The sequence below is a fragment of the Cervus elaphus genome, chromosome 24 (assembly GCF_910594005.1).
Source record: "Cervus elaphus chromosome 24, mCerEla1.1, whole genome shotgun sequence".
Lineage (NCBI taxonomy): Eukaryota > Metazoa > Chordata > Mammalia > Artiodactyla > Cervidae > Cervus > Cervus elaphus.
Window position 1 is genome coordinate 20,742,124 of NC_057838.1, and position 17,683 is coordinate 20,759,806.

A 17,683-nucleotide genomic window follows, 5' to 3' on the forward strand; every position below is an offset into this window, starting at 1 on the left:
AAATTTGATGTACAAATTTAAAAAGTGGTTTAAATTTGTGTGTTTTCCCATCTCCTAGTTTACACTAAAGATGTAGCTTTTGTTTGTTTTGGTTATCCTGATTTCTATTTCATATTAATCTTGCACAAATATTTCAAAATTTCTTTTTTTCTTTCCTGTTGCTAGTAACTGGATTTTTTGGGGGGGGGGGGTATCTTTTCAGATTGGTGGTGGTTTATCTGTATTTTCTATGTTGATTTTGTATCTAAGCTACCTCCTAAATAGTTGGTTCTTTTAGATTTTTCTGGTATGCAAATAAATACATCATCTGTAAATAATAAATTGTTCCTTTGCTAAATTTTGTACCTCTAATTTCATTCTTTTGTCTGGTTATTTTTACATGGTCAATGTTCATGATGATCCTGGTGATCTTTGTTTTATTTCAGCTGTAGGAATATTTTATTTTTCTGCTAAGCATGATATCAGCATTGAGGGTTAAGATTTTAACATATTAAGGAACTGGATATTTATTTTTATTTTACTAAGATTTAAGAAATGTCAAGAGTGAATATTTTATCAAATGATTTTGGCAGCATCTATGAGATAATTTGATTTTTTTAAACTTAAATTTATTATTTGGAGAATTATATAAATAGGTTTTCTAACATTAAGCCATTCTTATAATCTTGTAATTTTGATGTTTTTATCTTTTGGTGTTTTTGCTTTATGTCTTCATGTGATCACTACAGATGTTCTTTATAAGCCTGAGACTATTTTGTATTCTCTAATTGTGGAGTCCAGGGTTCTCCAAGTCTGGTAAATCAAACTCATTAATTGTGTTGTTCAGAACTTCTGTAATCTTAAACATTTTTGGTTTACTTGGTCCATTTATTGCTGAGACAAAGAGTGTTAAAATCATCCACTCTAATGATAATAAAATGGATAGATTTATCAGTTTTTTATTATAATTGTTTATGTAGATAAAGGTTTTCAAATACAACATTTGTGAAGTTTATATCTTTCTGGCAAATTGTCAAATGTTTTTACTGAATTTATCCTCAATATTTTTTGACTTATCTATTTTATTTGGCATTACTGTACCTAAGTAATTTGAGCCTAAATTTTTTATGTTCATCTTTTGTATCACAAGGGCAACTTTTAAAGGAGAAATTCTGATTGTTGCTGACATGACATGCTTCCTTGTTGTTTTTCTGTGTTGCAGAGTTTTTTTCTGACCCACCATTTTCATTCCACATGTAGCCCTTTGAGGTTTCTGTCTTCAAGTGGGGTTGGGGTGGTGAAGGGGGATGTTTCTTCTTTCTAGTTTATTGTCTTAGGTAGTTTCAAGACCCCTGTCTAAAGTCTCCCTGAGGGCTTTTAATGCATTTTAATTGCTAGTCCTTTGGATACAGAAATACCCAACAGCCAGAGACAGCTTTCCTCAGTTTATAGTTTTGATTTCTTTTACTCTTTTGGTAATTCACTCATGTCTTAGAGGGGTGTCTGCTATGTATTCTACATTTTTGATATTTTGGTATTTTTTGATAAGAGAATTTCTAGGTTGTTCTGTTGATCACAATGCTAGTAATGCTAGTCTTGAAAGATTTTTTTAAAAATCCAAAGCTTTGGTATTTGTTGGAAAAAAAGAAAACTTTTTTTTTTTCTTTTTTAACATTTTCTTGCTAGCATGCAGCAGAATTGATAAAAACAGTGGCATCTCGCTATGATGAATATGTCAACGTGAAGGAATTTTCTGACAGAATCAACCGTGCCCTTACTGCAGCAAAGAAGGACAATGACTTCATCTATCATGATCGAGTGCCAGACCTTAAAGATCTAGACCCTATTGGCAAAGCCACACTTGTGAAATCTACTCCAGTCAATGTACCCATCAGCCAGAAATTCACCGGTATGGCAGCTATTCAGAGGCACTTTAGTGTTATTTATTTTTTCTCCAGTTTAATCTATTTTTTGTAGCTAAAATCACGTAGTTGCAGTTGTGTGCTTTGTATATAATTTTATTCATGTTCAAAATGAATTTTATTCATGTTAACAGTGAAATTTTAAGATGGACAGTAAATGGTAGTAAAGCATAAAGTATACAACAGAGTCAGAAAACTTGAAACTGAGTAATTATAAAGACTTAAATGAGCACTTGTCTTTTTGTTAACATTTGTTATTTAAGATTCTGGTATTAAAAATAAATACATATAAGTATGACCTTAAACATACAAGCTTCTGGAGTCATGGTTGTATCAGATAAAAATGTCATAATATCCTTGACTATTGTAGGTCTGTGCAATACATGGTAGGTGAGACCCTGGGGACCTAATATTTCTAAGTTATTGGATGGTTATTTTATAGTTGGCCGTCTGTATCTGTGGTTCCGCAGCCCTGAATTCAAAGCAACTGCTGACTGAAAATATTGACAGAAAAAAATTTCCAGAAAGTGCCCAAAAGAGCAAAACTTGAATTTGCAATACTCTGGCAACGGTTCACATAGCAGTTACATTGTGTTAAGTATTATAAATAAGTTAGAAATGTTTTAAAGTATATGAGAGAATATGTGTAAGTTATATGCAAACACTATGCCATTTTATGTAAGAGACTTGAGCATCCTTGGAGTTTGGTACCCACTGAGGGTCCTGGAACCAGTCCCCTGAGGATACCATGGGACTACATACTTATTTCTGTTTAACAAGCTCAAAGTGTTTACCATGTGCCAGAAATTCTTTTAAGCACTTTAAAATATTAGTTCATTTACTTCTCACAGCAGCTACATGAGACAGGTATGGTTATTACCCTCATTTGACCGCTGAGTATACTGATGCAGAGTGGTTAAGTCGTTTGCTCAAGGTTGCAGAGCCAGGAAGTGGTAGAGCTGCAAACCATGGTACTGTGGTCAGTTTTATCAATGAATGAGTATTTTCTCTTGTGTATATCTTCTTCACCAAAGATCCCTTAAACTTAATGATAAACACATCTTTAAGAAAATTAAGTTCAGAGGAAAAGCCTTCATTATCATTGCCCGTGAATACAGTGATCTAAAAATTCTCTTTATCATTGTCTTTTCAATAGATTTAGTTTTGTTCTTTAAATGTTTGAAGACTTTTAATGTGAATATTGGGAAGGAGATATGAATAGTCACTTTACAGTTTGAGTTTTTCTCTTAAAATTTTATTGAAATTGATTCCTCATTTTAGATCTGTTTGAGAAGATGGTTCCTGTGTCAGTGCAGCAGTCTTTGGCTGCCTATAATCAGAGGAAAGCTGATTTAGTCAACAGATCAATTGCTCAGATGAGAGAAGCCACCACTTTGGCAAATGGGTAAGTAGGGCTTAACTTTCATAAATTTATCTGAATTTCTGATGTTTCCTGATGGATTATTTATGAACATTGTACTTTTCTGAGCTTAGAACTGAATGTTAAGGATATTTGAAGTAGCAAATATAGACACACATACTTTTCTTGGGGACACTATATTTATTGAGCCCCAACAACAAAGCAGGTATAATTAGAAGAAATTTAATTACAGAAACAAAGTGAAAATTTGTGGCCACTGATTTGTATTTTGGGGGTCTTTATTTGAGGGAAATGAGAAGTAGAAATGAACTTTAAAGTTCAGAGGTACATTCAGTATTCTGAACAAGTTCTTCTTTTTGGTGGACTGAAGACAAAATAATTTATCGTTTTAAAAAAATATATTAAGTGTAATTTTACACTACAAAATAAATCCATTTTAAGTGTATAGTCGTTTTTGATAAATGTGTGTGGCCATGTAACTACCCTCCATGACCAAGATAGAGAACATTTCTATTACCTGAGAAAAATTCCCTCATGCCTTTCCGTTCAGTGTCTTCTTGACCCTCTAGCCACGTCTGAACTGCTCCCTATCACCATAGGTTAGTTTTACCTTTTATATAATTTTAATATAAATGTAATCAATATAGTGTATGCAATATGAAGATTTTATAGTGTTTTGTATACAGTAAATAGTACATTGCATATATATAGTATGTTATATACAGTGTATGGTATTGTTATAGTAATGTATAATGTATAGTATAGTATGTACAGCATGTAACAGTATATATTAAAAATATCTTGGGCTTCTTTCACTTGGTATAATCATGGTTTATGTATCAGTTCGATCCTTTTTATTACTTAGTAGTATTCCTTTTTATGGTCACATAGTCTGTTACTTTTACCTATTGATGGACATTTTGGTTGTTATGAGCATTGGTGTCCACATCTTTGTGTGGACAGGTTTTATTTCTCATGAGCAAATAACCTAGGATTACAGAATTGTTGAATTGTGTGGTTAGTGTATGTTTACTTCTCATGAAATGGCCAGATAGTTTTCCAGAGCCGTCGTTCTGGTTGAGAAGTGCACTTTCCCGGCACTTCGTCAGAACTTAGCATTGGCAGTCTCTCTAATTTTAGCTGCTTTAGTGTGTGTGTAGCAGTGTCTCATTGTGGTTTAGTTTGCATTCCCCCTGGTGACTAATGATGTTGAGCAACTCTTCATGTGCTTATTAGCCATGTCTTTTGTGAAGTGTTGAAATCTATTGCTCATTTTTCTTCTTAATAATCTTTAAAGAGTTCTTTAGGTATTCTAGAGGTAAATCCTTTGTCAGATATGTTACTGAGTTTTTCTTTCCCCCTAGTCTTGTTTGCTTTTTCATGTTTTTAATTTTGATGAATGAGTAAGTTTTGACCTCATTATTCTTTTTCCAGCAGGAAGGCAGAATAAGTTTACCCTAATATTCCTCCCATTATGTAAATGAAATAATAGAATAATAGTTATTGTGCCACAAAACAAAACAAATGGAAATTTTGTATTAATATGTACATCAACTATGTCCTCTTGACATTATGCCTAGATGATGTGAAATTCGGTGTTCTAGAAGGTCTTGTAGGTCTTCATAGAACTGTTCAGCTTCAGCTTCTTTAGCATTAGTGGTCGGGGCATAGACTTGGATTACTGTGATATTGAATGGTTTGCCTTGGAAATGAACCGAGATCATTCTCTCGTTTTTGAGATTGCATCCAAGTACTGCATTTCGGACTCTTTTGTTTACTATGAGGGCTACTCCATTTTTTCTAACGGATTCTTGTCCACAGTAGTAGATAAAAGGTCATCTGAGTTAAATTCACCCATTCCAGTCCATCTTAGTTCACTGGTTCCTAAAATGTTGATGTTCACTCTTGCCATCTCCTGTTTGACCACTTGCAATTTGCCTTGGTTCATGGACGTAACATTCAAGGTTCCTATGCAGTATTGCTCTTTACAGCATCGGGCTTTACTTCCGTCACTGGTTACATCCACAGCTGGGTGTTGTTTTTGCTTTGGCTCCGTCTCTTCATTGTTTCTGGAGTTATTTCTCTACCAATCTCCAGTAGCATACTGGGCACCTGAACTGGGAAGTTCATATTTCAGTGTCCTGTCTTTTTGCCTTTTCATATTGTTCGTGGGGTTCTCAGGGCAAGAATACTGAAGTGGTTTGCTATTCCCTTCTCCAGTGGACCACATTTAGTCAGAACTCTCCATCATGTCTTGGGTGGCCCTACATGACATGGCTCATAGTTTCATTGAGTTAAACAACTCTGTGGTCCATGTGATCAGTTTGGTTAGTCTTCTGTGATTGTGGTTTTCATTCTGTCTGCTCTCTGATGGAGAAGGACAAGAGGCTTATGAAAGCTTCCTGTTGGGAGAGACTGAGGGAGAAACTCGGTCTTGTTCTGATGGATGGGGCCATGCCCAGTAAATCTTTAATCCAATTTTCTGTTGATGGATGGGGCTGTCCCTCCCTGTTGTTTGACCTGAGGCCAAACTATGGTAGAGGTAATGAAGATAATGGTGACCTCCTCAAAAGGTCCCCTGCATGCACTGCGACGCTCAGCGCCCCCAACCCTGTAGCGGCCACCGCTGACCCACGCCTCCGCTGGCGACGGCTCCTGGACACTCACGGGCAAGTCTGGGTCAGTCTCTCATGGGGCCACTGGTCCTTTCTCCTGGGTCCTGGTGTGTACAGGGTTTTGTTATACCCTCCAAGAGTCTGTTTCCCCAGGCCTGTTTAAGTTCGGGTGTAAGTCTCTGGGTCCTGGTGCGCACAGGGTTGGTTTGAGCCCTCCGAGTGTGTCTGGTGGGTATGGGGTTTCATTCTAGACGCGATTTTGCCCCTCCTACCGTCCTGCTGGGGCTTCTCCTTTGCCCTTAGACGTGGGGTATCTTTTTTGGTGGGCTCTTAACATTCTCCTTTCGACGGTTGTTCAGCAGCAAGTTGTAATTTTGGAGTTCTTGCAGGAGAAGATGAGCCTCTTTTCATTATAGGGGACTGGAATATAAAAGTAGGAAATCAAGAGATACCTGGAGTAACAGGAAAATTTGGCTTTGCAGTACAAAATGAAGCAGGTCAAAGGTTAACAGAGTTTTGCCAAGAGAACGCATTGGTCATAGCAAACACCCTCTTCCAACAACAAAAGAGAAGACTACACATGGACATCACCAGATGGTCAATACCAAAATCAAATTCATTATATCCTTTGCAGCCAAACATGGAGAAGCTCTATATAGTCAGTAAAAACAAGATTGGGAGCTGACTGTGGCTCAGATCATGAATTCCTTATTGTCAAATTTAGACTTAAAGTGAAGAAAGTAGGGAAAACCACCAGACCATTCAGGTATGACCTAAAACAAATCCCTTATGACTATACAGTGGAAGTGAGAAATAGATTTAAGGGACTAGATCTGATAGAGAGAGTGCCTGAAGAACTATGGACGGAGGTTCGTGACATTGTACAGGAGGCAGTGATCAAGACCATCCCACAAAATAAAATGCAAAAAGGCAAAATGGTTGTCTGAGGAGGCCTTACAAATAGCTGAGAAAAGAAGAGAAGTGAAAGGCAAAGGAGAAAAGGAAAGATATACCCCTTTGAATGCAGAGTTTCAGAGAATAGCAAGGAGAGATAAGAAAGTCTTCCTCAGTGATCAGTGCAAAGAAATAGAGGAAAACAATAGAATGGGAAAGACTAGAGATCTGTTCAAGAAAATGAGAGATAGCAAGGGAACATTTCATGTAAAGATGGGCACAATAAGGACAGAAGTGGTAGGGACCTAACAGAAGCAGAAGATATTAAGAAGAGGTGGCAAGAATACACAGAAGAACTGTACAAAAAAGTTCTTCACAACCCAGATAATCACAGTGGTGTGATCACTAACCTAGAGCCAGACATCCTGGAATGCGAAGTCAAGTGGGCCTTAGGAAGCAACACTACGAACAAAGCTAGTGGAGGTGATGGAATTCCAGTTGAGCTATTTCAAATCCTAAAAGTTGATCTGTGAAAAGTGCTGCACTCAATATGCCAGCAAATTTGGAAAACTCGGCAGTGGCGACAGGACTGGAAAAGGTCAGTTTTCATTCCAATCTCAAAGGCAATGCCAAAGAATGTTCAAACTACCGCACAATTGCATTCATCTCACATGCTAGCAAAGTAATGTTCAGAATTCTCCAAGCCAGGCTTCAACAGTACGTGAACTGTGAACTTGCAGATGTTCAAGCTGGATTTAGAAAAGGCAGAGGAACCAGAGATCAAATTGCCAACATCCACTGGATCACTGACAAAGCAAGAGAGTTCTAGAGGAACATCTATTTCTGCTTTATTGACTATGCCAAAGCCTTTGACTGTGTGGATCACAACAAACTATGGAAAATTCTTAAAGAGATGGGAATGTCAGACCATCTGACCTGCCTCCTGAGAAATCTGTATGCAGGTCAGGAAGCAACAGTTAGAACTGGACATGGAACAATACTGGTTCCAAATAGGGAAAGGAATACATCAAGGCTATATATTGTCACTGTGCTTATTTAACTTACATGCAGAGTATATCGGGAGAAAAGCTGGGCTGGATGAAGCACAAGCTGGAATCAAGATTGCCGGGAGAAATATCAATAACCTCAGATATGCAGAAAGCAAAGAAGATCTAAAGATCCTTTGGACGCAAGTGAAAGACGAGAGTGAAAAAACTAGCTTAAAACTCAACATTTAGAAAACTAAGATCATGACATCACTTCATGGGAAATAGATGGAGAAACAGTGGAAACAGTGGCTGACTTTATTTTTCTGGGCTCCAAAATCACTGTGGATGGTGACTGCAGCCATGAAATTAAAAGACACTTGCTCCTTGGAAGGAAAGCTGTGATCAACCTAGACAGCTTATTAAAAAGCAGAAACATTACTTTGCCAACAAAGATCTGTCTAGTCAAAGCCATGGTTTTTCCAGTAGTCATGTATGGATGTGAGAGTTGGACTGTAAAGAAAGCTGAGTGTTGAAGAATTGATGCTTTTGAACTGTGGTGTTGGAGAAGACTATTGAGAAGAGTCCCTTGGACTGCAAGGAGATCCAACCAGTCAGTCCTGAGTATTTATTGGAAGGACTGATGCTGAAGTTGAAACTCCAAAACTCTGGCCACCTGATGTGAAGAACTGACTCACTAGAAAAGAACCTGTTGCTGGGAAAGATTGAAGGCAGGAGGAGAAGGGGACGACAGAGGATGAGATGGTTGGGTGGCATCACCGACTCGATGGACATGAGTTTGAGTAAACTCCGGGAGCTGGTGATGGACAGGGAAGCCTGGCATGCTGCAATGCATGGGGTCACAGAGTCGGACACGTGAGCGACTGACTGATGTGAAATGATAACTATTTTGTGTATTATTTCTCTTTTGTCACTGACAGTATAACAATCAGGAGTGTGATAAAAGATCGCATTTTTAAAATAGAATTTTTGACTTTTAATTACTTAGAGTGAAAGAAGTAAAGTTTAACCGGTGAGCCAAAGGTATCTAGTATTTTTTAAGGTAACTTATTTACTTTTTGGCTCTCGGTTCTGAACTGTGAACTTAATTTAATCCTCTAATGAGTTTTTGTTTAATTTTATCAATTCCTGATTTTCTGTTTTTCCTTTGGGTTTGCTTTATGTTTCCATTTGCAGCGCTTATCCACTTTGGAGTGATAAGTCTGCTGCTAGTGTTTGAAAGATGGATTAGACCTTTAGATGACATAGTATCTCATTTTTTCAGGGTGTTAGCTTCCCTTAATCTTCCAGCAGCAATTGAAGATATATCTGGAGATACCGTACCTCAGTCTATATTGACCAAGTCCACATCTGTGATTGAACAGGGAGGCATCCAGACTGTTGATCAGTTGATCAAAGAGCTACCTGAACTTCTGCAAAGAAATAGAGAAATCCTCGATGAGGTACGTTTTAAGAGATTTGCTTTTCAGGTAAATAAAATACTCTTTGGCCCCTTGGTGTCCAGCAGGGATTGGGACAGGAGGTTTCTTCCTGTGGTTTCACAAGGTAGCGCTCATCATTCAGGTGAATTTGTTGTGGCCCATAGTCTGCCCTTCAGCGTCAAGAGGAATTCTGAGTGAAAATGGGTTCATATGTCTTAAGGGTATGTAAGTGCGCATTAATGAAACTCACATGACCATTGTGTGAAACTGGTATACTGTGAGAAATTACTGTCACAAACTGTTCAGACTTTTTCATTATTAAGGACTTTTTTTTCTTGTGAAAGATTCAGTCTCTGGTGAACAAGGAATCAGACTGAGGAAGTTGGCCGTCATATGTTTTCTAAGCCCACCATACTCATCTTTAGGTGGAAAGGGCATTTTATCAATAGGAATGTAGCACTAAAGTTTGTTAGCTAAAGTCAACTATTTGCCAGTGTTATGCTGCTTTTAAGGTGCTTTCACCTCTTTCTACTAATTGATACATTTGTTTCTTTAAATGTATTCAGACTGGTTATTTTGGTTTTTGACAGTTTGGGAGTCTTTTAGGTGACTTCTGTTATCAATGCTTAATCCATGGTGTTTCAGTCTTTCAGTTAACTATATCAGAGGAAGTTGTATTTACACTGTTTCCAAATACTTTGGGGCAAAGACAGAGTACTTACATAGTAGGACAGTGTGAACCTTGGGAATGAGAATATATACCTTCCAGGGTTACTTAAGGGCTTAACTAAAATAAAACAAATATTAATGTGAAAAAAGTTCATCTCATAATTAAGGAAAAACTGGCTTTATTAGTGTGTATGGTATGTCTGTTGTCTGCCTCTCTTATGAGGTATTTTTATTTATTTTATCTTCCTAACAGCCTTATGAGTTAGATTCATTATTCTCTTGGATGTATTTGTAGTCTCATTTTAAGTAAGATATTAAGTTGTGAAGCTGATACTATTTTTGAGTGTTTATGTCTCTGGTAGCAAATTTAATTCTAGTCTTGGTTTTCAGATAATTTGAAGTGTCCACTAATTTATTTTTTAAATGATAAATTTATCTTGTTTGGTATCTGTTGGACCCTTTCCATCTTAGATTCATGGGCTCTGTTTCTTCAGTTATTCTTTTTTCTCCATTCTCTCCTGATGAATTCCTGTTAGACTGATGGTGGTGCTTCCGAGTCAGTTCTTCGCATCTCTTAACATTTCTGCTGCTTTTTCTCTATGTGGGAGACTGTCTGAGGCTAGCCTTCCAGCTCATTAATTGGCTATTTAGCTCTGCCTTTTGTGTTCTTCAGCCTTTCTATTGCATTCCCCCCCATACTTTTCATTTCCAGAATAAGGATGTTTAATTGGTTCTTTTCATAAATCACCTACATTTATCTTACGTGTGTCTTTTTTTCTTTTTTTTGAGGTAAAATTCACAGAACATAAAATTTCACCATTTTGACCTCTTTTAAGTGGACACCAGTGGTTTTTAGCACATTCACAATATTGCGTGAGCACCAACACAATCTAATTCTGGGACATTTTCATCACCTCCAAAAGAAAGCCTGTACTGGTTAACGGTCACTCCTCTTTCTCCCGTTCCCCTTGTTCTTGGCAACTACAAATCTGACTTCTGTTTGTGTAGATTTATTCATTCTGGACATTGCAGATAAGTGGAGTCATGCCTTTGAAGTTTGCCTTTCTCACTGAGCAACTTTTCAAGGTTCATTCATGCCACAGCATGTGTCAGTACTTCATTTCTTTCTGTGGCTAAATATTCCATTGTGTGGATGTATCATTAAGTATTTTATTTACCCATTCATCAGGGATAGACACTTGGGATGTTTCCACTTTTTCCTTATTCAGAATAATGCTGTTACTTGTGAACAGGCTATGTTTGAACTCCTGTTTTCAGTTCTCTTGGGTTATATACACAGGAGTGAAATTGCTGGGTTGTACAGTAATATTGTGTTAACTTTTTGAGGAACTGTGAAACTGGTTTGCAAAGGTAGCTGTGCCCTTTTATGTTTTACCAACAGTGTATGAAGGTTCCAAATTTCTCCACATCCTTGCTAACCCTTATAATTGTCTTTAAAAAAAAAAAAAGCCATCCTTGTGGCTGTGAAGTGATATCTTACTATGATTTGATTTGACCTTATATGTAGAAAATCCTAAAATTAGTAAGACTTTAAAGAGGATTGTATTGAATGTTTAGATCAATTTGAGGAATATTTTGCTGATCTTTAACAGTATTACAACTTCCAGTCTATGGACGGAGGCTGTCTTTGCATTTCTTTCAGCAGTGTTTTACACTTTTCACTGTACAAGTATTTTACTTCCTTGATGAAACTGATTCTTATTTTCTTTTTGATGCTACTATAATGGAATTATCTTAATTTCCTATTTGGATTCTTAATTGCTAGAGTATAGAAACACAGCTGATTTTGTGTGTTGATATTGTTTTTTGCAACTCTACTAAATTTGTTTATTATCTCTAGTAGTTATGTTATGGATTGCTTAGGATTTTTCATATAAAAAGTCATATCATTTGCACCTAGAGGTAGTTCTTCCTTTGCACTTTTGGATGCCCTTTATTTCTTACTCTAATTGCACCACCCAGTTCAATCCCGGTTTGAAGCAGTGAGAGGCCACAACTTTTCTTGATCGTTATCTTAGGGGAAACCTTCCAGTTTTTCCCGTTAAGCTGTTAAGTTTTTCATAGATGGCTGTTCTCAGATTGAGGAAGTTCCTTTCCGTTCTTAATTTGTTGAGCGCTTTTATCATAAAAGGGTGTTAGATTTTGTCAAATATTTTTTCTGTATCTCAAGATAATCACATGGACTTTCTCCCTTCATTCTACTAATACGGAGCATTACATTAACTGATTCTTCAGTGTGAACCACCCTTGCATTCCTAGGTTAGCCCACTTTGTCATGGTATAGAATTCTTTTAATGTGCTGCTAGATTTGGTTTGGTAGTATTTTGTTGAGCATTTTGCAGTTATCTTCATAAGGGATACTGGTCTCTAATTTTCTTGTGTGTTTGACTGTCAACTTGTGTGTTTTTGTGATTGTGTCTTTTGTAAATAGCATATGGTAATAAGATTTTTCCTTTACTTTTAGCTTGACAATATCTCTTTGTGGAGGGCTAAATCCATATATATTAGCTGTCATTATTCATATATTTGGAACCATATTTTTCTACAAGACTTGTCTTACTGTTTTGACTTCTCTCTGTTTTCTTTCTTTGGTTCCTCCTCACCCTCACTTTTTATGGTTTTATTGAGTTCCCTCCATTTTTTATTTTTTCCCCTTTTTAACAGCATGAAAGTTGTATACTTACTTTTGTTTTTTATAATTTATTATGATGTGTCTGGGTATGGGTTTTCCTTTCATTTAAGTTGCTTGATATTCCATTGTATTCAGTGAATTTGAGAAATTGTGTCTTTGATCCATCCTGGAAAGTTCTTAGTTTTCACTTCTTTGAATATTGCTTTTTCCCAATTTTCATTATTATGTCTTTCTCCACCTCTGATGTTGTGTCTTCTCGGTTTATTTTCTGGGTCTTCTAGCCGCTTGTGTTTTCTGTTGCTCTGTGCTTCCTTGTGCCTGATTTCTTCTGGTCTGTCTTCCAGTTCACTAGTTCTCTTCAGTTATATCCCAGCAGTGTTTTAACTATCCATTAGCTTCCTAATTTTATAATTTCTTTCATTTCCACAAATTTTATCTGGCTCTTTTTCAGTTCTTCTCATTTTCTTTCTCCTGTCATACTTTTACTCTAAAACATATTAAATATGTTTAGTTTATGTTCTTTATCTTACCTCAGGGTCTTTGTGGTTTGGTTCTGTGATTTGTTGTTTTTTCCTGATTTTTTTTCTCATACCGGTTTGTTTCCTCTTATTTCGGTGTTTTTGTTTGTGTGTTTCCTGTATTTTAAAACTTTTTTGGAGGGTTTTTGTGTGTATGTATATGTGTGGTTAATCTTTTATTCTAAAGTTCATTTTAGGAGTTTGTGTCATACAGGTAGTCATTTTCAGTCCTAACTTCAGGCTTTTGGTAGGAATCTTAAGGTGATACTTCTTTTCTTTTCCATATAGAGCCAGGGTTCAGATGGGCAAATTCCCTTCAGTTGGTCAGTTTCCCTTTAAATACTCATCCACTGAGTGTCATCCATTTGGAAGCCCCCGTTTCAGGGAACATAGTGCCTTTGATCTGATCTCCTACTCATATTAGCCCCGCCTGTGTTTCTCGTCTCCCGTTAAATGCACATTCTGAGCCACTAGAGAATGTGTAGTTGGTGAACTGTGGACAGTAGGCCAGCTCCACCTTGTGGCCTGTTTTATATGGTTCACTAATTAAAGATGATTTTTACCGCTTTTAGAAAATTGTTATTAAAAAAAAAAAAGAATATGTGAGACTGTAGTTCACAAGCCTAAAATATTTACTCTGACATTTGACACAAAGTTTGTAGATCTCTGCTCTAAACTGTCAGGCATTAACAGGTACCATTGACTCTAGCACTTGAGTCCATTGGTGGATTAGCACTTTCTTACGTTTCTGCCTCTACTATCTTGTCTTCTCAGCTCTGCGTTCGAAAGGCTTTTTTTTTAATGTTAATTTTCAGTTTGTTGTATTGGGTTGACGTCTAAATCTTTTATTTGTATGAGTTAATCAGTTTTTTCTTTTTTTTTTTAAATGGCTTCAAAGTTCTAAAGGCTTTCTGTTTATTTAATCTTAAAAAAAATCTTCGTTTAAAAGTAGTTTTGGTATATGGATGTACATAATCTCTTAGTCATCTTAATTTTACTGAGTAAGGTAATGGCTAATTTAGCCTTAAATTTTACAAGATGTTTTGTTAAGTATATCATGACTTGGATTTCTGCAGCGGAAATTATTGTACTAATTTATATTCTAACCAGTACTGTAGGAGTAGTCCCAGCTCACTAATTCTCACCTATATTGAGTATGATCATTTTAAAAATGTTTTAAAGTTTTTTATACCAGAAATGATATTTCACTGTTGCTTTGCCTCCTTTTTAAAAGTCATTAAGGTTGTTGGATGAAGAAGAAGCGACTGACAATGATTTAAGGGCAAAATTCAAGGAGCGTTGGCAAAGGACGCCATCCAATGAACTTTATAAGCCTTTAAGAACAGGTAAAAATGTCCCTAAATGACTTTCACTTGAGTAAGTTCTCATTTTGTATCCACAATTTTTGCTTGATTGAATTAGGCTACATATGAAAATCCAGGTGTTTTTCTTCAGTTTCCTGTAAGATAAAAAATAAGGATGTTCATTATGGTAAGTTCAGGTTCTTAAGAAAGTGAAAATTAAAATGATCCTGTAACTCTTACTTCCTGTTCCAAGTTTTCTGCATATTGTAAAAAAAGATAAATGAGATATTGTATAAGTATATGGAATTGTGATTTCATTTCATTTAGTAGTGATACTACCAGGTAGTAAAAGATGAGTTTTAAAATTTACCTGAAGCCAAATTATTATTTTTAAGACTTTGATTATAAAGATTTTGTGCTTGTTCAGATAAACAATATCTAGACTTGCTTTATTTCTCTGTAAAAAGTATTTAATACTATTGTGATTTTTCTAAAAATATATCTGCATTTCTTATAAGTCAAATTTAAAGAGTGATCCTTTGAGACAGGAACATTTTTGAAGTAAGTTGTAACAGTTTTTGGAGTGGATGTTATCTGTCTGTCTTCATGAGTTGTAGAAGAAGGTTAATGTCAGTTGGCTTTTATTTAGTGGACTGTAACCACAGAGGTGTTTAAGGTTATAACTGCTTTGCTTTACAGTCGATTCTGTCATTTTTCTGCCACTGGTGATGCCATGGCCGACAGGGGCTCAGTTTCTGGCATCTCGTGCTTTGGGGCTGGCAGGGAGACAAGTGAAATTGGAGAGCAAAACGGAGAGTACAGCCAGCTTGTGTACTTTACCGTTAAAATCATTGTTGCGGCCTGGTAACGTTCCTTTCTTCTTCCACAGAGGGGAACAACTTCAGAACCGTCCTGGATAAAGCTGTGCAAGCAGATGGACAGGTGAAAGAGCGTTACCAGGCTCACCGAGACACCATCGCGCTTCTGTGTAAGCCGGAGCCGGAGCTGAACGCCGCCATCCCTTCTGCTAACCCGGCGAAGACAATGCAGGGCAGTGAGGTGAGGATGTGCGTTTGGATGTGTGTGGTCAGCCGCTTCTGAAAACTATTACATACAATGAATTGCCCAGTTTTTTTCTTACTTTTTTTTTTTTTTTTAAATGATGATATATATTGAGGGTGGTTGTGTTTAGAGCAACATGATATATATACACTGTGTAAACGTTATATTACTATCCATTTATTGAATTGCTTTCTCTATGAACTCGGTACTGTATATATTCAGTCTTTAATTCAAATTTGATAAGAGGGAGCAGCTTGGAAGTGAAGGCACTTCCTTAAGGTGAAAGGAGTGGATTGGCGGGATACTCCTCTGACCACAGATTCTTTGTTTCTCACACCTTTCTATATGCCACCTTATATCATATTCCCCTGGGACTACCTCTGAAGGGAGGGTTGTCAAGGTGTGCATGTTAATAAGTGGATCACATTGGCATGATGTTTCTACTGGTTACAGGCTCATGGGAGCGTGATTGGCTGAGACCCTAAGGGGATGGGTGTGACTGATCACTGTGAGGTGAGATGGGGGCCTTGAAGTACACGGGAAAGTAAGCCAAAGGGCAAGAGATACTTCTTGAAAAGGTGTATTTCCTGTGACGATAGTTCTCAGAAGTTATCATTGTCGTTTCTTATTTGTCTTTGCCGAGAAGCATTTCATGTATGCATTCAGTCAGGACTTAATGGATAGGTATCTACTGTGTAAGGCACTGTGCTCGGTACACACGATGGCCAGCCCTTCCTCTCCACTCACAAGCAGGTGAAGAGGAGACGTACACAAAGATAACTGGAATACCTGGTAGGAACTGAGAAGTTTGAGGGCTTTAGGTGACAGAATACTGAACGTTCCAGCATTTGGAGCCCGTCGCCTAGGAGGCGTCTTAGGACATTGGCACATTATGAGAACAGTGGACAGGCAGAATGGTGAACAGGAGTAGGATCCGAGAATATTGAGTGTGTGTGTGCAGAGCAGCTACCAGAGGTTGAGTGGAAACCGGCCCCTGCAGTGAAGGGAGAGCGGCGTTGGGATTTGCACAGGACCTGCATCTCTGGTTGGGGGCCAGAGAGAGCGACGGCTGTCCAGTCAGATGCTCTGAGGACGTCAGGGAGAAAAGGAAGGTGGTTGAAAGGTTAACTTGCAAAGAGGAGACTGCACACCCACAGAACAGCAGCATGTTCTGGCCTCTTGATTTTAGGAGAACTCTTTAATGTCCCCCCTTGTTTCTTTTTAGTGTCACATACATGGCTCAGAACTTACATGGCTTTCGTTCTTTGATTCTGCTTTCTATAGAAAAGCAAACTTCTTTTTTTTTTAATTTGTAATAGCTGCTCTGTTAATCCAGAACAGTATTACATAGGGGAAGAAAAGTTTAACAGTCAATATGAAGTTATTTTATTGAAACTAGATTTTCTGCATGGAGGTAACCAAGAATTTTCAGTGCCCTATATATTCATTCATCATGTGTCTTTATCAGAAAAGGCAAGCATCATTTGTTTATTAAAGCTCCTTCAGAGAGTTGTCCCCATAGTTGATGACACATTAGCCAGAGTTTTTATGAGAAACACCCAGCCATTTGGATTGCTGATTATTAACGTGATACAAAGAACACGTTTTATTAAGAGGTCCAAGCATAATGGGTAGGGCTGTTTTTTCTTTCATTCTGAAGAGGCTGACTGTCTAGTTATTTATCTTTGTTCTGTTTGGGCAGCTGTTTTTAGGTACTGAGAAGATGTTAGTTTCTATACTATATAAGACAGCCTGTTTCAAGATATTCCTGACTTTCAGCTTTGTTTACTAGACTATTTTTAAAAAAATTAATTCTGCATATTCCTATTTCTCCCCTAGCTTTATTTTACTTGGCTTCTATAAAATTTTCGAACTTCTGTTAGGCATAACATGCGTATAGAAGAAAATGACATTTCTTACTTTCCTAATAGCCAAGCAACCTTCACATAGGGTTAAAGTCAAAGTTGAGGTTCCATTATCAATGTAAATTTACCAACAGGTAAAGCTATCAAAACCTTTTTGAATTTATATGCTGCTGTATCCCCCAACACAAACTGTGTTACATGATTATTGAAATCCTTATAACTCAGCAGAATAAAGGACACTTTAATTCTTTGTCTGTCCCTCATTTTTCCTCTGTTCTTGTCTGAGTGTTTACATGCTTAAGCCTCTAGTCCACAGTGCCTGCAAAGTAGAGAGTTAAACCGTGAGATATAACCAACAGTTAATAATAATGGCTCCTACTTATGGAGCACTTA

At 37.1% G+C, this 17,683-nt stretch overlaps 1 protein-coding gene across 2 annotated transcripts in view; it reads left to right on the top strand.

Moving 5' to 3' along the window:
* LOC122682546 (programmed cell death 6 interacting protein) overlaps window positions 1–17,683 on the top strand; it is a 67,229-nt gene that overhangs the window by 37,604 nt on the left and 11,942 nt on the right. For both annotated transcript variants that reach the window (XM_043885380.1, XM_043885381.1), the window contains exons 8-12: window positions 1,666–1,888; window positions 3,183–3,306; window positions 9,063–9,240; window positions 14,294–14,405; window positions 15,253–15,422. In XM_043885380.1, coding sequence (XP_043741315.1) covers window positions 1,666–1,888; window positions 3,183–3,306; window positions 9,063–9,240; window positions 14,294–14,405; window positions 15,253–15,422 — 807 coding nt within the window. The remainder of the gene's footprint in view (window positions 1–1,665; window positions 1,889–3,182; window positions 3,307–9,062; window positions 9,241–14,293; window positions 14,406–15,252; window positions 15,423–17,683) is intronic.